The 24018-nt window shown below is 39.0% G+C and overlaps 1 protein-coding gene across 2 annotated transcripts in view; it reads right to left on the reverse strand.

Moving 5' to 3' along the window:
- Positions 1–1923: 1923 nt before the first annotated feature.
- rab28 (RAB28, member RAS oncogene family) overlaps positions 1924–24018 on the reverse strand; it is a 153252-nt gene continuing 131157 nt past the window's right edge. Inside the window, exons 7-8 of one of the 2 annotated variants that reach the window (XM_043694681.2) lie at positions 3617–3717; positions 1924–3113 (exon numbers count right to left, since the gene is read on the reverse strand). In XM_043694681.2, the coding sequence (XP_043550616.1) occupies positions 3622–3717 (96 nt within the window). In that variant the 3' untranslated portion in view covers positions 1924–3113; positions 3617–3621. The remainder of the gene's footprint in view (positions 3114–3616; positions 3718–24018) is intronic. The other variant, XM_043694691.2, reaches the window with a different exon arrangement.

Genomic DNA, 24018 nt, shown 5'->3' on the forward strand with positions numbered 1-24018 from the left:
CATTTTTATTCTAATATATTTGTATACAAATAAAACTTGAATAAAATTTACAATGCAAGAACAATTACATCAATGTTACAACATCAGCATAGCAATATTTTAAGCAGTTTATTTTCTACATCCTTTATATTATGCATTGAGCAGTGAGATATGCTTGGAAAGTCTGTAATAAAATGCAATGTCATTCTATTTTTATGCAATACATGACAAAAAATCATTTTGAAATATAAAAAATGTTTTTAAACTATTGATACTATTGTGTCATTGATATTGCAAATATTGGGCATCTAGTTAACTACTTTTGATACAATGAATCATTTATATTACAGTAGGAATTGTGATGTTTGCAAAAGATTGTAGATAATTATATTATAATATAATTCATGGTCCTTAGTAAGATGAACTCATATAGTACCTTGTTTGGAATATTAGTGAGAAAGATTATATTAAAAGTGATCGAAATATTATGTACACTTTTAACTGCTACTTTGAAACCATATACTATACACTGTACTTATGTGGAGTTGACACTGCAAAACTTTCATCTGTTCATGGAGATTGTGCTTTGCTAAACCGCATTTGGACGTGGTTCAAAATGCTACCAACGAAGCACATATATTTGACTGCTTTCACAGAATGCAAGAATACAGTGGTAGTGTACTATCTCTGGGCCACGGAGCCCAGGTTAAAGGTGCTCCAGAGGTGTAAAGTAAAATCTCTGAACAAGTTGATTCAAAAATATCTACAAATTAGTACACAATGTGAATGTCTAGAGTCCTTTTTTGCTGCGATAATTGAGGCATCAAATAGAATGCAATGGAGCTTGTGCTGAAATATAGACAGTTAAAACAAAATATACATGAAAGCAAAAAATCTGTGTGTACCTAGCAAGAGTCAAATATTACTTACTATGAAATTTACAAACATTTAAACATTATGTTTGAATGTTTGTAGAACAAAGACTTGTGAAATGTGTTTAGTGTTATATTACTGCATACTCAAGCTGACAGCTATGAAATACAGAGATACGTAAAGAGTCATAAAGAACAAGACCAATATATATCATCAGTTACAAATCAGTTGCATTATCAATAACATTTGGGAATAAAATAAAACATAGAACAGTACTGACTTAGGAAAGCTCCAATATCAATAATATAATAAAAATATGGAAATTATTCTACAAAACAGTATCTGAGCAGCACGAACTGAAGAAATAACCAGTATGAAAGTAGGAAACACCTGAAAAATCTCCTTGATTTACTGGTGAATGGTCCAGATAAAGTTGATGGTGGATCTTCATATGGTAGTGCTTGTTTATTTGAGATTTCAGAATATCTGCCATTTCCAGTGAAAAGGAATTAGACTAAATCCACAACAGATCTTGGATAAAACTAGGATAAGAAGCCGGTTTAAAAAGAAAATCAGGTTACAACTGAGGCCCTGAAACTTCTAATTGGAAATGTTCATTTAGTGTCCTAAAGTTTCAGCATTTTACACCTCATTTTGTTTGGGCTTTTTAAATTCCAGCAGTGGCAGGGTAGTGTTGTGCTTATGTTAACAACAGCGATACACTTGTAGAAGGATAGGCAGAAAGACATTTGAAAAATATGAAGGAGTACACATTAACAGAGTGAAGGTTTTTTTTTAAGTACATCATGTACATTTTTGCATAATGTTCCTATCCTGGTTACTAAAATCCAACTGTTTAGAACATGAAGCCAACAACTTCCATACACTAATGTTATAGGGATCAAAATTATACTCCAAACAGTTTGAAATCCAAGCAAGTGAGAGTTCTCTCCTCAGAAATTCTCACACTGGCGTGAAGTTAGACCAGGCTGCCACATATACAGTGAAAATTTGGCATTGAAACTAGGCAAAATTGCCATATAAATGCATATTTTGAAAAAGACTCTGCAATGATAATAGTACTCATTGTTTTTAAAGATGAGATAACATAGACGAAAAATGGTAAAACAATACTAAGACTCTTGACAAAACAGTAGAACACACAGATACAGGCATTATTCCAGGGCTTTGTAATGTACAGTCTCAGATCGTGTCACAAAAAGTGTTTACAAAATATACACAGGCAGGTCCGCAAACAGATATATAGAGGAAGGGATGCAAAAGATCAAAAGCACGCCTGATTTCCAGAAGCAGAAGGAAAAGACCCATAAAATAAAATGTAATGCAAAACTCTGGAAATAAAATGGTTTAGGAAGAACCTCAGAAATGTATGTAAAATATTCAATGGTGTAAGTAAGGCATGCCCAGAATACTATATTAGACTAGAAGGACATTGAATTTGAATTACTTAAAGCAAACTTAATCAAATAAAAGTCGTACTTAAAGACTGATAAATGTATGTAATAAGCAGCCAGGCAAGTAAGTAAGGACAAAATCATTCAGAGTATTCAAAATGCAATTGGATGCTATGTAAGTGTAAATGTATAGAGGGCTAAGCTCAATGGCCAAATTAATTTTCATAGGCTTGACTCTTTATTTGCCCAAGGAGTTTCTTTCATTAGGATTTGGATCATTGTGGCAATCTGCTACAAAGCCTTTATTTCTTATTTAAAAATTACAATAAAAAGGTGCTGGACTTTTTTGGTATTTAAAACTTTATGTCTTGTTATTTCAAGTTAATTTGCATGGAGTTAAAACATTCTGTAAATGCTGATATACATTAAACTGCACTACTGAATAAATTAGGTTTTTGGTAGTTATAAAAGACACATCTGATGCAGTTACACTATCATTTGAAACAAAATGGTGAAAATTCTTTCCTAACTCAATTCTGAAAATTATACTCATATGTGTGGTCCAACCTCTTGCATCTCTGTAGTGGACAGTGGCTGCCTTGTATTTCTCAGCATACGGTAACACAGTCAGTCCGTGAAGTCTTTTACTGTGTTACTGAGATGGTTGCTGTCAAAACTAAGTTCCTGAGAAAGAATGGGCCTGTGTGAATGAAGCAGGTTTGCCAAATGTACTAATATGGGGATATGACGGGATCACTGAACTGCACACATTGAACTTCTAGGAGGGTTCACAGTTCTCACCACAGGCTCCTGGCTGTAATTCACAATATCTGCCTTCACTACACGCTGTCATAAAAGAAAGAAAGAGAGATATTATGGATTGTTCAACAAATTAAACATAAAATATAAGTCAAAATAGATTTATTCAAAATTATCAGTATACTAATAATAAAATTTATCAATTGCAAGAACGTTAAATAACGTATCATTACATTGCTGCGCACAGTAAGGCAATAAAAGGTAGAATTAGCTTAGTAGTCCATAAAAATAGACATACAACACTTAATAAACTGTCTCTTACTCTGCTTGAGTTAGGTTTTGGTAAACAAAAGACAGAGAAAATATACTAAATAGTGTCAATTATACATTATGGATTTTTATCTCTATATAAACGTGCTAAGTGAATGTAAAATTTACCATATAGAATGGTGTAAATGTACATAAAATCAAGATTAAGTTAAATTCATTTCATGATAAAATAACTCTTTATAAATAAACCACATTTTGTCCTTCACTTGATGAAACATTTTCAAAGAGGAACTAACTGTTTCAAGCTTCTGCTGTAGTACCTGAATTATTGCATGGTGCACACTTTACTCCGGAATTGTGCAGAATTCTGTGATAGATTCGCATCATGTGAGTAATTTACCAACTCAGCCCTGACAATATGCTGTCAACAAAAAGATTCCAGAAATGCAAAAGAATGAGGGAATAGAGAAAAAGAATGAAAAGAACAAATGAAGACAGATTTGAAACATTTCACAGCTATAGGTATCAAGTAAATTGATCATCAATTATAGCAAAATAAAACAGTGAAGCACAAATTTCTCACATGATTTTGTTTTATCACCACTAATGACACACTTAGTTTAAATGGATTACCAGTAATGCTAAGTAATGATGATTAATAAATTTAAACTGAAATGTGTAACTACAGTGAATGAAATGTACACGACAAAATAAGTAATGAGTTAACCTATACACCATAATTTTTCTTTGCAGAATAAAGAACTGAATTAACCTGTGGTTAAAAAGATAAATTTATGTCGCATGATGTATAATTTAAAGTATTACATAATTGTCTGCTTTATCTCTATATAAAAATATGAAAGCTGCTTTAAATACAGTTTGATATAACTGTAATATAACTTTAATATAACTGTATTTTACTGTGCTAACAAAAAAAGCAATATATCGCAGGTTGGCACATAGAGTTAAATCCGCTAAAAAGTGATGCTGAGTTTGAACCCACCACTTCTCAGGGATGTGTTGTATCTACCTAACATTCTAGTCAAATTCAGCTGTATTTCTCTGCTCCGCTTTCATCATTGCATTGGTACAGCTCACACAGCTCCATCTTTCACCTTTGATAAGGGACAAGAGGAGAAGCTTCACCATCACCAAAACCACCACAAAAAGCAACACACCAGCAGTACCAGCTGGTTTTTGCTCAGCCATGCATCCCTCCACTGGACAGAACTGACACTGCTTTCATGCTGAATGCAGGTGAGGCCCTAAAACAGTCTCCCAGATAGACACGCCTGAGCATCAGCAAATCAGGAGACTCAGGTTCCCACCACAGCTCACTGCTGACATCCATAAGCTCTTGGAATAAGCCTTTTTTCCAGGTGGAATATGAGGGCACACATCATTAGTGGTCAGTAAAGTGACAATCACTTTACAATCACCTTTACAAGTATCTTTGTCTTTACCACACCACACCACACTGTCAACTAATTATGTTCTCTCTTCTCCTACACGGAGAGAAAGCAGAGAGATGTGAGTGCTCATAATGGCTAGATATATCAATACCAATCATGTCCTCAGAGTAGTTCATGAGCTAAGAACTTGTCTCAGCTCGTAGTCTCCTTTTAGTTTGAGAATTTCCACTTAAAATAATCAACAAGGAAGTTTTAGCCTTAAAGAAGATAATGGTTACTTTATTGCAAAACTATAGCATGTAAAAACACATAAAACTGATAAAATTATTAATTAAAAATTCACAAATACAAAAGTAGGTAAAGACAAAGATACTTGTAAAGGTGAAAGACTCTAAGATTGCTTCAGTCTTGAAGATTCTCCTTCTCAAGCCAAGTCATTGAAACTTGAAGTCAGTTTCGATAACTGTGATGACTTCTGTAGACCAATAATTGGTCTTTGCCTGTGGAGTGGACTTTGGTCAGGAGGATTCTGGAGAGCGAGAGAAAGTTCCTTATTCTTCATTGGTTCTGTGGTTACAGTACGTGCAGTTTGCCTGGTGTAATTCAGCAAAACAGCAGCTGATTTTATATGCCATCCTCCCTGTGCTCTCTTTGACTGAGAATGGTCTCTGATGCATTTCAGTGTTCTTCCTGGGGTTCTGCATAAATTGGCTTATTTATACTCTTTTTCATAAACAAAGCAAAACAGCTGCTAACTGAACCATTGTTCCATGAGACAAACAGGTTAATTACATTGAAGTACTTTTCTGTCTCCTGTTTTCCTAAAGGATGCATTTGTGGCCAATTCCACCACTAGGTTGCATATCATGTGCACATGAAAATGGCACATAAAAGTATTATTCACCTTTCCTGTCCCCCAAGATAGAGATACTTTTCATGCAGTGTCTTGAGTTTGTAAGAGTAATGCATCTATGGCTGACTTCCTCTGCCATTTATATTCAGCCTGCTTGGATGGAGAGTTCTTTTCTTCCCTCTCTTGGGAACATAGGAATAGGACTAGGCCATTCAACAAAGTCAGACTGCTCTGGCATTTATCAAACATTTCAGTACTGGTTACCCACATTATCCCATAACCCTTTATATCATGGACTATCTAATATCTATCAACTTCTACATTCAAAGACTGGGGTTCCAACACCCTCTGCATTACAGAATTCAAAAGATCACTACCCTCTGAGTAAAATAATTTATCTTAATCTTGGTCCTAAATGGCATTCCCCTTCTTTTGAAATTATGTACACTGGTTCTAGACTGCCCAGCCAAGAGAAATATTTTACCTGCATTTATCCTGCCTATCCCTTTAAGTATTTTGTAAGTTTAATGAGATCACCTTTCAATTCTTCAAATATCTAACACCTAAAGATCCAGCTTGCCCAATCTCTGTAGAGGACATTGGGAAGGAGAAAGCTCTCTTTATGCAGGACAAAACTCAACATCAGGCACTACAGGCCAAACAAAACCTGACTCACACCTGATTCCAGTGGATGAGAGCTGGATGTAGCAGACCATCATGGAATGCTAAATAGTTGTTAGTCAGAACGTAAGATTGTGAAGGAATCATTTTGGTTTTGTTTATATTCTATTTTTCTGGCTGTCAATAAAGCTTCATGTTTGGAATTGTACAGCTGTTTGAGTGTATATGATGTACCCCTCTTGGACAAGGTGCAATCTACAATGGGCGCTAGGAACACAGTAGTACCGACATAGAGAGGGTATTAAGACATTGGGATGGGTTGTAGCTAAGAGTAGGTAAACTGTGTACTGTGGTGGTTAAGAAGCAATAAGGTTGAGAGATTGAGGTTATGAGGGAGTATCAGCCATATCAGCTATATGCAATAAGCAGCATGACAATGTCAGTGAGGTAGTTGAAAATGTGTTGCTGGAAAAGCACAGCAGGTCAGGCAGCATCCAAGGAACAGGAGAATCGACGTTTCGGGCAAAAGGAATTGGGAATATGGGATGGCGCTTTTACAGGGGGCAGGGTGGGAGGAGGTGTAGTCTAGGTAGCTGTGGGAGCTCCCCACCTTGTCTCAGTCAAATCCCTCGAACTCAGCACCGCTTTCCTAACCTGCAATCTTCTTCCTGACCTCTCCGCCCCCACCCAACTCCGGCCTATCACCCTCACCTTGAACTCCTTCCACCTATCGCATTTCCAATGCCCCTCCCCCAAGTCCCTCCTCCCTACCTTTTATCTTACAGTCATAAACCGGCCGATACAGTCATCGATGTAGCGGAGGAAAAGGTGGGGGATGGTGCCAGTGTAGCTGCGGAAGATGGACTGTTCCACATATCCTACGAAGAGGCAGGCATAGCTCGGGCCCATGGCTACTCCTTTGGTTTGGAGGAAGTGAGAGGATTGGAAAGAGAAGTTGTTCAGAGTGAGGACCAGTTCAGTCAGTCGAAGGAGGGTGTCAGTGGAAGGGTACTGGTTGGTACGGCGGGAAAGGAAGAAGCAGAGGGCTTTGAGTCCTTCGTGATGGGGAATGGAGGTGTACAGGGACTGGATGTCCATGGTGAAGATAAGGCGTTGTGGACCGGGGAAGCGAACATCATGGAGGAGGTGGAGGGCGTGGGTGATGTCCCGAACATAGGTGGGGAGTTCTTGGACTAACGGGGATAGGACCATGTCGAAGTATGCAGAGATGAGTTCGGTGGGGCAAGAGCAGGCTGAGACAATGGATCGGCTGGGGCAGTCAGGTTCGTGGATTTTGAGCAGGAGGTAGAAACGGGCGGTGCGGGGTTGTGGGACTATGAGGTTGTAGGCGGTGGATGGGAGATCCCCTGAGGTGATGAGGTTATGGATGGTCTGGGAGATGATGGTTTGGTGGTGGGAGGTGGTGTCATGGTCAAGGGGGCAGTAGGAGGAGGTGTCCGCGAGCTGCCGTTTAGCCTCAGCGGTGTAAAGGTCGGTGCGCCAAACTACTACCGCGCCTCCCATGTCTGCCGGTTTGATAGTGAGGTTGGGGTTGGAATGGAGGGAGTGAAGGGCTGCACGTTCCGAGGGTGAGAGGTTGGAGTGGGTGAGAGGGGTGGAGAAGTTGAGGCGGTTAATGTCGCGGCGGCAGTTGGCTATGAAGAGACCGAGGGCAGATAAGAGGCCAGGTGGATGGGGTGTGTTGGAGGCGGGAGAAGGGGTCGTCAGAGGGTGGGCGAGAATCCTGGCTGAAGATGTAAGCACGGAGGCGAAGGCGGCGGAAGAATTGTTCGATGTCACGCCGCGTGTTGAACTTGTTAATCCGAGAGCGTAGGGGAATGAAGGTGAGGCCTCTGCTGAGGACTGATCTGACAACATTGGATTGCCAACATTTGTCTAGGTGCACTGCAGCCTTCCAAATATGCAAAGAATGCTTTACTTTAGGCACTTATCTGCCAAGTGGCAAGTTGTGGGAACAGCGAGCCGTAAGATGGGAATAGAATTAGATATGAGGGACACTTAGGGAGAGCAGTTATTTAATGAGGTGAGTTGGTAAAATACAGTGAGAAATGTGAATGAATCACAAAAAAATAACTTGCAAAGAATATGAAATTCAGAAAGCAAATGATATGTTACACACCAATCATTTTGTAATAAAAGCTAAGTGTGAAGACATCTTGCTGAAATTGTGCAGAACCAGGTCTGGAGTATATATGAACAGATTTGGTCTCCTTGTATACAAATGGATATATAAACACTGGAGAAAATGCAATGAAAGTTTACCAGACAGAATCCAAGGATGGGTAGATGTTATTAAGCTCAGATTGAATAAACTAAGCCTGTAGAGTTCAGAAAAATGAAAATTAATCTAATTGAATCATGAAGTTCGCTATGGGTTTGATAAGGTAGATCTTGAGTGGAATCTAGAAATTGGGAGTCACAATCTCAAGACAACAGACATGCTCCATCACCTACCCCACACTAAATTTTGCTGCTGATGCCCCACAGCAGCTATGGATGCCCAGTTTTGAGATCCATGATCGTTTCAAAGTCATGCCCATTTAAGAGTAGTTGTCATGCCAGACAACGTGATGGAGGCTACCTTCAATATGAAGATGAGACTTCTATACAGAAAGAACGCGCAATGGCCACTTTTACCAATAATATCATGGACAAATTCATCTCTGACAGGTAGACTGGTGAAGACGAGGTCAGGTTGGTTTCCCCTCTTATGAGTTCCCTCACTATCTTCTGCCAATCCAGCCTAGAACCTATTTCTTGTACAACTTGGCCAGCTTGGTCAGTACTAGTGCTACTGGGCCACTCTTCGTGAACGGGTGAAGGTGATGTAACCCATCTAGAGTACACCGTATGCTCTTACCACCATTAGTGCTTCTTTCAAGCAATACTCAATGTGGAAGAGAGCTGCTTTGTCAGTCCAGGGATCTTGGTAAGTGTTAATGGATACAAGGTTTCCTTGCCATCGTTTGGCTGATACATTTTCATTGGTCAATGCTGAGGCTTGCAGGAAAATGCCCTTCCAAACATATATCACTATGCTGCCATTCTGGTGAGTCTATCCTGCCCATGAGATGTTGATGCTGGAGTCTGGGATATCACCATACTCAAGACATCATACCTTCCAGGCAATGTTAGGCTGTTGATATACTACTAGCCATGAAGCCCATTCCTGAAGAAGGGCTTATGCCCGAAACATCGATTCTCCTGTTCCCTGGATGCTGCCTGACCTGCTGCGCTGTTCCAGCAACAAATTTTCAGCTCTGATCTCCAGCATCTGCAGACCTCACTTTCTCCTCATGGAGTCAGGGATATATAGCACAGAAACAGAAACTTTGGTCCAACTCGTCCATGCTGACTAGATTTCCTAAATAAATATAGTCCCATTTGCCACCATTTGGCCTGTATCCGTCCAAACCCTTCCTATTCATATACACATCCAGATGCCTTTCAAACATTGTAATTGTATCAGCCTCCACCACTTTCTATGGCAGCTCATACCATACATGCACCAGCCTCTGCGTGAAAAAGTTGTCCCTCTCACCTTCAACCTATGCCCTATAGTTTTTAACTCCCCCTACATCCACCACTTCCTTTGGCAGCTCATTCCATACATGCAACACTCTGCATGAAAAATGTTGCCCCTTAGGTCTCTTTTAAATCTTTCCCCTCTCATGTTAAACCTATGTCCTCTAGTTCTGGACTCCCCTGCCCCATGGATAAGACCTTGTCTATTTATACTATCCATGCTCCTCATGATTTTATAAACCTCTATAAGGTCACTGCTCAGCCTTCGATGCTCCAGGGAAAATAGCCCCAGCCTATTCAGCCTCTCCCTACAGCTCAAACCCTCCAACCCTGGTAACACCTTTGTAAATCTTTGCTGAACCCTTTCAAGTTTCACAATATCCTTTCGATAGCATGGAGACCAGATTTGCATGCAGTATTCCAATAGTGATCTAACAATGTCCTGTATAGCCGCATCATGACCTCCCAATTCCTATACTCAATGCACTGACCATAAAGGAAAGAATACTAAACACCTTTTTCACTATCCTATCTACCTGTGACTCCACCTTTAAGGAATTATGAATCGACATTCCAAGGGCTCTTTGTTCAGCAATACTCACTAGGACCTTACTATTAAGTGTATAAGTCTTGCCCTGATTTGTCTTTCCAAAATACAGTACCTCACATTTATTTGATTAAACTCCAAAAGCCCATCGACCCATCTGATTAAGATCCGCAGTCCACTACACCTCCAATTTTGGTGTTACCTGCAAACTTATTAATCATATCTCCTATGTTCACATCCAAATCATTTACATAAATGACAAAAGTACTGCAGCCAGCCTTGTGGTGCACCACCTGTCACAGGCCTCCAGTCTGGAAAGCAACCCTTCACCACCACCCTCTGTCTTCTACCTTTGGGCTAGTTGTGTATCCAAATGGCTAGTTCTCCTTCTATTCCGTGTGATCTAACCTTGCTAACCAGTTTCCCATGGGGAACCATTTCAAACACCTTACTGAAGTTCATATAGATCACGTCTACCACTCTGTCCTCATCAATTCTCTTCGTTACTTCTTCAAAACACTCAATCACATTAGTGAGGGTTTCCCACACACAAAGTCATGTTGACTATCCCTAATCAGTCCTTGCCTTTCCAAATGTACATAAATTTTGTCTCTCAGGATTCCCTCCAACAACTTGCCCGCCACTGATGTGAGGCTCACCGGTCTATAGTTCCTTGGCTTTTTCTTACCACCTTTCTTAAATAGTGGCACCACTTTAGCCAATGTCCGGCACCTCATCTGTGGCTATCGATGATACAAATATCTCAGCAAGAGGCTCAGCAATCACTTCCTTAGATTTCCACAGAGTTCTAGGGTATACCTGATCAGGTCCCTAGTCTGTGAGATAGTTCTTCCAATTTTAACACATGCTTCCAGATGTTAACAAAAAGTACTTTGCAGTTGTTGTTTCCAAAGGCTACGTTAATGCCAAGTGGAGGGACTGGATCATTTTTTTTGTTTGAATGTGAACACAGGAGATATGGTGGATCCAAAGTGAATCCATAGCAGCTTGATATAACTGAGTGACTTCCATTCTTGTTATTAATCAACCAAACGACTGTGAATCTGGAGTCACATGCAGGCCAGACAAGGAAAAGACTACAGATTTCTTACCTGAAGGCTTTTATTAAACCAGCTGTGTTTTTATATCAATCAATAATAGTTTCATGGTTAGTATTAAACTAGCTTTTGTTTTCGGAGAAAGTGAGGACTGCAGGTGCCGGAGATCAGAGCCGCAAAATGTGGTGCTGGAAAAGCACAGCTGGTCAGGCAGCATCCGAGGAGCAGAAGAGTCGATGTTTCAAGCATAAACTCTCCATCAGGATGAAGAGCTTTTGTTTTATTCAATTATTTTATTGAATACAAATTTGAATTGCTGCAATGGGATTCAAAGCCTTTTCTCCAAAGCATTAGCCTGTGCTGCAAAGTTACTAACTCCAGTGGCATTATCACTTCATCATTTTTTTGTATGCTAAGGAAACTGAGGAATTTGAGGATTGCATGGGAAGATAAAGGTGAGATCTTGTTGAATTGGAGAGCAGCTAAAGAGTACCCCAGCTCTTATTTCTCATATACCTATGCATTGGACACATGCTGTGAATGCAAAGTGTAAACTCATCGTCCTACGTATCACCTTCCCTCCATCCCACCCACCCAGATTTGTTCACAGCAGTTGCCAGGAACATCATCTTTCACTTTTGGAAGCTCCAGGAAATTGCAGGAAGATTGGAAACATTAAGCAGTCAAAAACTGGCAGATTTAATCAATTCCAGCATGGAAGTACAAATGTTACATTGGGAATTCTGAGTAATAGCACAAATTTTAAATGCAAGTGGACATCACAGATGCATTTGAAAGCAGGATGTTGGGATGAAAGTGTTTTCTAAGAAGTCCCAAATGATAACATACACTAAAAGAGGCAGATGAATGTTAGTCAATTATGTGAACACTATTTTATGAAAAGATCGTAAAGTAAATTTAAAATAGTGACCTAAATAATTCAGTTCCAAAAAAGCATGTGATTGCAATTGAGTACCTGGGAGCACACCTGTGGTGTTTATACATTTATACTTTGGGCTTGAGACATTCATGGCAAAGACATTAAAGCAATTAGTTTAGTGTTTACTTCAAAACAGAATACAATGTAGAAGATTTTCTCCTAGAAGGAGAATCAAGTTAGTTCAGGGGGAAAAAAAATTACACTAACTGAAGTGTAGTAATGTTGAGCATCCAAGTCAGGAGAAATCAGGATATATCTTCAAGCTGTTAGAACTGAAGAGAGAGATTCATGTCAGTGGACTCAGAAAGGAATCATGAAAAACAGTCTCCACAGGAAAGAATCTGGAAAGTGTCAATTGAGTAAAGATTTATAGAAGTGGAGATAGAAGTAATAGTTCTCTAAGATTGCAGGTCAGCAATGGATGGTGCAGGGAAACAGGTTGAAGATTTGTTTTTATGTTGCTGTTAAAATCTTTCTATCTATTGTCTAAACATATATACATAGCTTTTGTTTGTTATTTCTTCTTTCATGCAATAAACTTGTGTTCTGTTGTTTAAGAAAATCTGCAGCCTCTTGGCAAAACGTCTCAATAGCTTATTACTGGGTCAACCAATTGCAAAAAATTGAACATATGATCTGTCAAACCAGGTTTCTTTCTGGGATCTCACCCATGTGGAGATTTTAACACTTAAAATAAGTAATCAAACAGACCAAAACTAAAATACCTTGATGGTTGTGCCAAAAGCCGTGTGAACAGCACTGACAGAAATTAGTTCTGTTATTCAGTGACTGCAAAGATATTGACCCAGAAGTTTGACATTTGACTTGTTATAATATATTTCTTTAAAAAAAAGACACGAGTAGCCAACTGTAAGGAGTCATTCTATTGAGTGTTTTGAATTCAATTGTTCAACCAGTGAAGTCATAATATCTTCATCCAGATGAATTACATTTTGACGAAGTGCCAAACAAATAAAATCATGTTTGATTTTCAAATAAGCCAATAAAAATAATCACTTCTTTGAGATGGGTGAAATGGACTGACAGTTCCCAAGAGCTGAAACACCACCTGTAAACACTGCTGTTCTCAGGCTGCAATAAGAAGCTCACTGTAAATTGACATTGCCCAGTTTATTCCACGGATCTTGGCTTTTTTTTTAAACAAGGTTTCACAAGAGAAGTATTAGACTGCTGTTAAACATCAAGGGGGTCAATTTCCTCAGTTTCTCTAGCCACGTTGCAGAAACAGTGGAAACTTTATTTAAATGCCCCAATCCAATGACCTTCCCCACAAAGGCCTCCCACTTTCACTCAGCACCACCAGGGTCCAATCCTTAATAAGCCACACAAACCATGATTCCCCATGCACTACGACAACCAACTCAATTTCACCATGCCCTTAAACATAACCATAACCTGATCACTACGCCCCATCCTTAACACGCACTAAAGATTTTCAAGCAACATGTGCTCATTTCATATACATTTGATTCATACTGAGTGATTAAATACAAAAATCATAAGAACATAAGAAACCAGGATTAGGCAATTCTGCTCATTGAGATGTTCCACCATTTAATGAAATCATGGCAGATGCAACATCAACGTCATACTGCAACATAATTTTCTTGCATTATCCATATATTTCTTGTTTTTTTTTAATACAGGCAATTCCACTGTAACACATCTTTCGTTAATGCGAATTGCCTATAACACAATTGGATGAATAGGGAATGCTGTTTGTAAAACACAAACGTTTAAAGTATGAGTTGGCTATAACGTGATTAGATCACCAACACTTTAAGTGTTGTTTGTATTGTGCGATTTTTATATAGCGCGGGGTCGCACAGGAACGCAGCTATCGCATTCTGGAAGAACTGCCTGTTTGTAGAAATCTATCAATCCCAATCTTGAGCAGACTTGACAATTTAGCAAAGAACTTCAAAGATTCACCACCATATGAGTGAAGAAACTCCTCCTCACCTCAATTCTAAATGGCCTTACCATTGATAACATTTATACAGATTAAGTTTACACACTATATGCAGTTTGAAATCCCTCATGATTATTGTGTTATACTTGTCACATACACTTTATTTTTTACATTTATACAGTGAATTACATTACATGCGCATGGTGGCCTATAAACAACTTACATCAAAGATTTCTGCCCCTTGGTGTTTCTTAGTTTTAACCAAACTGATGCTGCATCTTGAACTTTAGAACAAAGGTCATATCACAGAACAATGTTAATAGAGTTAATACACCACCTTTTCCCAAATTCCTTATTTCCTGAATATCACGTGTCTTTGAATATTCAGCTCACTGTTTTTGTTCTTGCAGCCATGTCTCTATAATGGCGAATAGGTCACACATATGAATTTCAATTTTAGTTGACAATTTACATGTTTATCATGAATGATGCAGGCATTCAGATACAAAGCCTTTAATGCAACTTTTTAAAAAACTATCTTTGTGAACTCTGGCACACTTAAATTTGCAATCGCTTTTCTTTCTGCCAAATTCAGGTTATCATTACTTCTTTAGCTAGCTTGACCTACTGCTGCGGGATTTCCACTTTATGCACTTAGTTCTCCCCTACATCATCCTTTCCACCCCCTTCCATAGTATTACACATGTTGTTAGTACCTACATGGATCAAGGCAATGGCATTCTCTATTTCACACTGTAAGTCTTTCTGCAACTCTAAGCAAATATCCTAAACCCTGGCTCCAGACATGCAACACAGTTTTATGGATTCTCATCATAAACAACAGAGAAATGTCTCTCTCTTACTACCAATGCATTTATTTCAACTATCACTCCACTTGAATGCCTTACTATAACATAGTGCCATCACCAGTTTGCTCATCCTCACTAGTCCTTGCACTCATCCATTCAAGTTGCGAAGACCTCAAGTCTATTGGATAATTGCAGGGGCTGAAGCTCTTCCCTCCCTCCTTCTCAATCTCCTTAACTAATTGATTTGCAGTCATATCCTTAGTCCTTGGCCAAATCAATGATGCTAAACTAAAAGTGGTGTGACTGTCCTCTGGAACAAATTTCAACATTACTTTTCCCTTCCACAATGCATCACAATGTCTGCAACTCAACTTTCAACTCAATAACTCTGAGCTGAAGCTTCTCAAGCTGCAGACACTTGTTGCAGATGTGTTTGACATGGAATCCTTGTCTTGTAGGAGCTACCAAAATGCTGCAGCCATGAGACATCACTTACCCTGCCAAACTTGTATCAATTAAATTTATTCACTTATATCAATAAATTTATAGTTCCCACACCCACCCAACACTTGGCTTCACATTTTGTACAGGTTATCGACACTGAGAAACTCTTAGAGATGTGGTGGCACATTACTAATCTCACTGCATTAGCAATCCAGAACCCCAGACCAACATTTGGATTCTCACCTCTGTTAAAACTTTGGATAGAAAAGCTGACTTTTCTTTTTCTAAACATCGCAAATCTTATTTTATCAATTCTTCATATTTTGCGAACTGACTTGCCAATATTCACATCATTCAGGAAGATTCTATCCAATGAGCCAGCTCTGCTAAAATAGAGAAAACTGCTCAAGGTAGTCAGCTAATTAATTAGTTACTGATTCAGAGAGCCTGTATATTCCTGTTTAAGTGTAAGAGGCAATGTTTTAAAATTAGGGGTTGTCCTTTCAGGACAGAAAGGAGAATTTTTCTCTTTGAGGGCTCAGAGACTTTGGAACTCTGCCTCAGAAGGCTTTAGAGGTGAGGCCATTGAATATTTTTAAGACAGAGGTGGATAGATTCTTGTTGGTAGAATTAACAAATATGGGAATGGATGGGAATGTGAAAATCAAAGTATTCCATTCAGCCATGGTCTTCTCAATTGGCAGGATAGGCTTAAAGGGCTGAATTATTGGCTCCTGCTTCTATTTTATGTACACATATGAACTAAACCTACTCCTTTTAAACAATAACTTAACATTTTAAAACACTAAATTTTGGTTATTTGCTAAATGTAAACAAACATTTGAATTGAGACTGAGATTAACTCTTAAGATCCCCTCACTAACCTAACTCCTGCCACTGTTTCAAGCAGTACAGAGTTGCAAAAAAAATACAAGCAGCTGAATATTTTTAAAATTTAAGTTGTAGTATAAAAGCAAAACATTGTGTTTTTATGATTCACAGTGGACAAGTAAGTATTTGCAAGTATTCAAAAGTAATTTCTTCAGCAAATAAGTGATGTCAATCTGTTCAAAATACATCAGATTCACTTCTAAATGAAGCTGTGTCAACATGAATGATGCTTTGCATATTCTTCTATCAGGTGAAATGATATAAACATGAAACTAGAAAATAGCTTTCGAGTGGTCAGAGTTGAGTTCTGTATTATAAAAAGGCAAATCTTGAGCACGATGGTTAGCTAATGAGTGCTCTGCTAAGGTTTCAATTGATCACCACCTCATCTTATTTAAAAGTCTGAATTAATCAAACCTTCCCTGTTGATGTGATCACAAAAAGACTCACTGTCTTCCACATAAGGTTATCCTGAGTTTCCAGCAGTCCTATTTAATCACAGAGCTCCTGATCTATTCATCCAGAAAAATATGCAATACACCCAAACTAACTTCCAAAATATTGCTGGAATTACAAGACCTAATTGCAGGAACATTCCAGCCAATAACAGAACTGGACAGTCAACTTTTCTTTGTCAATATATTTTGTAGAATCAAATCAACCCAAACCACAGACCTTTAGATACAATCAGATCCCATTTTGAAGTTACAGTGTATCATGGGAATCTCTAGAGAATTCCTAATTTGTTGTGCACATTTGAATTTCAATACAATCTTTAAACTTCACATCCTATTTGAAATTCAAAGAAAAACCATATTTATGTTAAGACAAATGTCTATTTAAACTTTCTAATTGAAGCCAAAAGTTTTAAATTGCAGCAAATGTGGAACCATTGAAGCAAATCAATTTTCAAATTATACTTGATTATTAATGGTAACATAGAAATTTGAAGCCAATGCCTCTTTTCAGTTTTTGTATTAAGTGCCATAATAGCTTTGGTGAGACATTGGATGAATTGTCATCCCAGTAACATAAAACTGAAGTCAAGACTGACTCTGGTCTTGAGGTTTTCAAAGAGACCCAACCTCCCTCCCCAGTTAGCATGGGGGCAGGTTCTATATCCAGGTAAAGGTGGCTGGCATACACTCTCCGAAAACTAGATTGCCAATCAGAGGATTTCCACCTTGATATGCAGGATGTGGAGGTGCCGGGGTCGGACTGGGGTGGACAAAGTCAGAAGTCACACAACACCAGATTATAGTCCAACAGGTTCATTTGAAATCACAATTTCATTTCAATTTAACCTGCTGGACTATAATCTGGTGTCGCGTGACTTCTCAGTTTGAGAGAAGCAGCAGCTTGCAGTACTTTAATTGGTTAGTAACATATTGCTCCAATATGGACATGTCCTTTCACCAGTGTTTGAAAACAGAAATAGCACTGCATCTCTGTGTGCACCCAAAGCAGGAAGGGAGGGCGGGCACGGAGACCTGCTGGGAGCTTTGGCTTACTTGTTTATTGCTGTTAAAAATCACACAACACCAGGTTATAGTCTAACAGATTTAATTGGAAGCACACTAGCTTTCGGAGCGCCGCTCCTTCATCAGTTGATTGTGACAACCTGGTGTTGTGTGATTTTTAATTTTGTACACCCCAGTCCAACACCGGCATCTCCAAATCTTGTCTATTGCTGGGCACAGTTATGGACGCTTAGGGCAGTTCAAATGCAGTCTCCCATTTGGGAAAATTGGAGGCTGACTGGCAAGTTCCAAAATGGCCATTTTCTGGAAACTGTCAATGCAGAGGCACCTAGTGAAACACGACCTAATCACTTATCTCTCAACACAATGAGCCCAGGCTAAGGTTGAAAGCAGGCCAATAGCAAAATTCAAATTTATCCACCTCTAGGTGTCCTCATGCACCAGCCACTGAAAGTAAGCATGTAGGTACAGCAGGCAGTATAGAGGGCAAACTCTATATTGGCCTTTATACCAAGAGGATTTGAGAAGAGGAACTAGGACGTCTTGCTGCAATTGCATGAGCACCAGTGAGGCCACATCTAGAATATCGTGTATAGTTTTGGTTTACTTATCTGAGAAAGGAATAAAATCAGAGAAACCCTACAATGTGGAAAGAGACATTCGGCCCATTGAGTCTATACTGATCCTTTGAAGACCATCTACTCAGGCAGAGCAACCCACCTTATTCCTTTGCATGTGTGAGGAATCCGGAGCACCAGCGGAAACTCATGCCTACATGGGCAGAACATGCAAATCACCTAAGGCTTGAATTAACCCCAGGTCCCTGGCACTGAGAGGCAGCATTACTAACCACTGAGCCACTGTGCTCCCTTTTGCTAAAGACGGAGGTCAGTGAAGATTTACCAAATTGATTCCTGGGATGGCAAGACTGATATAAGAGGAAAGATTGAGTTGGATATGACTGTATTCACTGGAGTTAGGAAGAATGAGGAAGAATCTCATAGAAGTCTATAAAATAATAACAGGACTAGACTGAGATGCAAGAAGGACATTCCTAATGATGGGGGTCCAGTACCAGGGGTCAGAGTTTAAGGGTAAGGGCTGTGATTAGGGGAAATTTCTTTACCTAGAGAATGGCAAGCTTGTGGAATTCACTACCTGAAAAAGTGATTGAAATCAAAACATTATGTGTTTTCATGAAGGAGATAGATATTGGTCTTGTGCCTAAAGGGATCGAGCGATATAGGGAGAGGATGTGACTAGAGTATTGAGCTTAATGATCACGCACGAGCGGAGCAGCCTCGAGGAGTTGAACTGCCTCATGCTGCTCCTATCTTCTATGTTTCTATGTCTATTACAACTGTGTTTTCCATCAATCAGGGCTGTTCTTGGAGACCTGACACACAGTTAAAAAAAAACTTTGTCTAAATTAAAATTTAATTTTAATATTTCTGACCCTCTGCCAGCCCTAGATCCCCCAGATGGTGGTCCTGCCCAGAGATGCTGTTGGACATCTCAACAGCTAAGGATAGAAATTTCAAGAATTCCTGAATGGGCAGCATTGTTGTTCAGTGGTGAGTGCTGATGCCTCAGAGAGCCAAGGATCTGGGTTTGATTCAAGCTTTGGGTGACTGACTGTGTGGAGTTTGTCAGCTCTCTCTTTGTCTGCATGGGTTTCCACCAGGTACCTGGCTTCCTCTTACAATCCAAAGTTGTGCAGGTTCATGGATGGGCCATGCCAAATTGCCCCCTAGTGTCCTGGGAAATGCAGGTAGGTGGGTTAGCTAGTAGCAGTAAATGCAAGGTTACGGGGATAGGTTGCAAGGCTGGGTCTGGATGGAATGTTCTTCGGGGGGGGGGGGGGGGGAGGTCAGTGCAGACTCAATGGGCCGAATGGCCTCGTTCCACACTGTAGAGATTCGATGAACATGGAAAGCTCATTTCTGCTGATCCTATTTAAATTTCATTAGTTTACCAAAATACATGATGGTAGCTCTCTGTCTTCACTTAGTTACAGATGCAACTCCAATCTCATATGTTCACCGCATCATATTACGGAGAGGTTGTAATGTAGTGTTAACATGTTGAACTAGCAACCCAGAACTCCACACTGATGTTCTGAGGATATGGGTTTGAATCCTCACCACCAGTGGACAGTGAAATTTGAAATGAATCAAAATCTGGAATGAAAAACAACTCTAATACTATTCACTGTTAATTGTTGTAAAAAACAATCTGGTTTATTAATGTCCTTTAGGGAAGTAAATCTATTATTCTTACGTAGAATGGCTTACATATGACTCCAGACCAACAACAATGTGGTTGACTCTTAACTGCCCTTTGGGCAATTAGTGATGGTCAATAAATACAGGTCTAGCCAGTGATGAGCACTTTTCATGGATAAATAAATATTAAAAATGATAAAATGTTGCCATCTGCCCTGCATCCCAAAGTGAAATAATAACAAAAGCAATATAATAAAAGAAAGAAACTATTACATTTGCATCCAAAGAAACAGATTCAATTTTCACAGTCACTAGAAAAGTTATCTTACATTAAAGTATTACACTTAATTTTATCGATTAAATGCAAAAAGACATATTAAAGTTATTTTATTGACCTAGCACTCTAGCTAAACACAGCAATATTGTTTCATTAAAACATGACTCCCTTTGGGAGAAATCATGGACTAAGTAGAATCAGTATTTTCTAATGTTTTCAATAAAATTAGAATGCAATATTTTAAATCACAACTCTCAAACAAAATAATACAAATAAATAATGGCAGAGCCAAATCTCAGCAATTAACTTTGTTCAGTTTCTATTTAAAGATCTTTTTACCAAAGTAAAAAATGCAGTTATTTTTAAGTTGCTTGCAATTATGATAACCTTTAACTATAATACTGCTGCAAATATGAAATTTACAAGTTAAATTATGAAGTGCAAAATCAATTTTAGCCAATTTTAATTCTGTTTATAAACTTTATATGGGGAAATGCGAAGTAAGGAATAAGAATTCACATCTGTAAAATTAAGTAGTGATTAACTTAGTGGTAAAAAGCATGGGAAAGGAACTAAGTAATATACAACGTTGAAGCCATACAATTACTTCTTTAAAGGATGAGCAACAAATAAAATACATACACTGATGTAACCTAGGTATTTCACATATATTTCTTTGCAGCTAACTCAAGGCTATTACTGTCAAAGAACTGGAAGCAGATCATCTGCCCACCCACTTTGCTGGCCAACACTATATTGGCAGAGGTAGTCCGGGAGTGGATGGAGCTTGAAACAAATCAAATAAGACAGGGTAGAGAAGAAAATCATTTAATATAAGTTATTAGCACAAAGATGGACTACTGTTGATCAGCAATGAAATTTTCAGTGCCAAGATAATGGTTTAGCTGAAATGAAACAATGAGATAATTTGTCATCCAATGTAAGGTGCTGAATCTGGCATTTTATAAGAATCACTGTGGGTGTGAAGAGGTCAGGCTAGATGACAATACACTGAACCACCTGCACATTTTTCACAGCCAACATGTCTCCACTAAAACAATCCTACAGAAAGACTAATGGATTTTTAGGAAGCTAGGGAAACTTATCACTTAGGTCCCAAACTTCTAGATAACATATCTATTTGGGAGTACATACTTGTCAGTGCAGTACAAACCTAAAATCAACATCTCATTAAAATACTAGAGTTTTCTTGCTATCTACTCTGAGTATATCTTTATAGAAATTGTAATAAAAAGGGATAGACTATATTTTTTCTCAGAATAAACTTTTTCAATTTTTTTCAAAGGAATATGAATTACTAATTTACAGACAATTGAAAACTCTTCATTTGAATTACTATTCCATGATTTTCAAATGGCTTAATAAAACTACCATGGCTGGTGTTATAAATTCCTCCTTTCTCCCTTCCTCTCCAGAAGTTGACAGCTAATAATGGATATCATTAGTAACACAGCCTTCTGTACTTTGCACAACACTGATCCTCTATGGTTGAATCTATAAACTGTCAGCAGCTGCTTTTCGTTAGAACAGTGGAAGAACATAAGTATCAACCTGTATTGTGATCTTTCAAACAGAGCTGATCAGATGTCAATCAACAATGAACAAAAGCAAAATCAGCATTGTAATATGTCCACCTCCTCAAATGTAACTGAAGTCAGCAAATCCAGCATATTCACAATGAAATTGACTTTACAAATTCCTGTGCTCAGCAAAGGGCTCAATTTTATACCGTCAATGAATTTCAGGCATGCCATGACCTTGAATTCTTTTTTCCAATGTCTTCGCCTCTATGTCCACTTCTTTCAACGGGAGTCCTTCCCCATCATAAAGCCCTTTCATCTATCTCCAATAACTCTCCCTCCTCCTAGACTCCTCCCTCAGTCTTTTGACTTCCGCTCAATTTCTTCAACTGCTGATATGATATCAACTGACTTAATTTCTCTATATTTCTCATTCACGCTAACCTGTCTCCATCTGAACTTGCTGAACTTTGTTCTCTCAGGTCCAACCTCAATTTGATTATCAAAAGTGCTGATAAGGCTGATGCTGTTGTCATCTGACTGCTACCTGACAGGGTTTGAGTGCTAACTCTCAGAAACTCCTCTCATCTCCTGTGGATCATGACCCTGTAGTGATTGCAATGTAGTTAGCCAGGTGGATCTCATAGAATATGAGTTCCCTGACTGGGGCTGTTAATCAGAGGGGCCGGGCTGACAAATTAAAACAGGAGCTTCAGGCATCCTTACACTCTGAGAACTGGCTCTGAAGAAGCAGGATCAGTGTCAAGGACTTTCCACATATAAATAAAGGATACCAGCTTGTGGGGAGTTATTTCAGACCCCACCATTGAACATCAAGCTGTTATTGTGAGAACTGTCACAGATTTCATCTCCCCTAGAGATTATACTTCCAAGGCTTCCTCAAACCACTTCTAATCCACAGCCCACTTCTACCTCTTTTCCAAAATGTAAGAGGACTGTCCAGGCAGACCCATTGTTTCAGCCTGTTCCTGAAATTATTTATTCTTACCTTGATTCTATTTATTCCCCCTTTGTTCAGGTCTCTTCCCACTTACATTTGTGATTTTTTGGGTGTTTTATATCAGTTCCACAATTTCCAGTTTTCTGATCCTCGTCACCTCCTCTTCACCATGGATGTGCAATTCCTGGGCACATCCATTCCCCATCAGGGTGATCTGAAGGCTCTCCATTTCTATCTTGAAAATAGGTCTGAATGGTCTCCATCCATTACCAACTTCATTTACCTGGCAGGGCTCAGTTCTCACTTTGAACAACTTCTTCATCTCATTTTGTACAAGTCAAGAGTGTGGCTATGGGTGCTTGCATGGGTGCTAGCTACGCTTGGAGAATATGGAACATTCCTCCCTACTTTGATTCCACTCACAACATTGATGTTACTTCCTCCTCTTGTGTGGAATTGGAAAAGTTCATCAATTTTACTTCCAATTTTAAGGGTCCCACCCTCACCTGGTCCATCTCTAATTCTTCTCTGACCTCTCTGTTTGCATCTCTGGGGATAGGTTGTTCACCAATATTCATTACTAGTCCATTGTCTCCCACAATCACCTCGACTAAACTTCCTCACACCTTACTTCCTGCAAGTTTCTCCATCTCTGTCACAAATGTTCCAATAATGACACCTTCCACTAGTGTGCTTCCACCATGATCTCCATTTTCCTCAATTGAGGATTCCCCTCCACTTCTGCTGACAGATGTCTCAGCCTTATCTGACCAATTTCCCAAAATTCTGCCCTCACCTTTACCACCTCCCCTTCCCAAAACAATGATAGGATTCCCCCCATTCTCACTTTCTGCTTCATCAATCTCTGAATTCAAAGTATCATCCTTCAACATTTCTGCTACCTCAGCAGGACGCTACCAACAAACGCATCTTTTCTTTCCCTCTATTGGCAACATTTGAGGGGACAGCTTCCTTCATGTCAGCCTGGTCCACGCTGTCATCGCTCCTAACACTCATTTATATAAATGATATGGATGTGAATATAGGAGGTATAGTTAGTAAGTTTGCAGATGACACCAAAATTGGAGGTGCACTGGACTGTGAAGAAGGTTTCCTCAGAGTACAACAGGATTTTGATCAGATGGGCCAATGGCCAATTTAATTTAGATAAACGTGAGGTAAA

Source organism: Chiloscyllium plagiosum, unplaced genomic scaffold, assembly GCF_037043375.1.
Source record: "Chiloscyllium plagiosum isolate Xiang-an unplaced genomic scaffold, Cpla_swu_hap1 HiC_scaffold_1, whole genome shotgun sequence".
NCBI classification, from domain to species: domain Eukaryota; kingdom Metazoa; phylum Chordata; class Chondrichthyes; order Orectolobiformes; family Hemiscylliidae; genus Chiloscyllium; species Chiloscyllium plagiosum.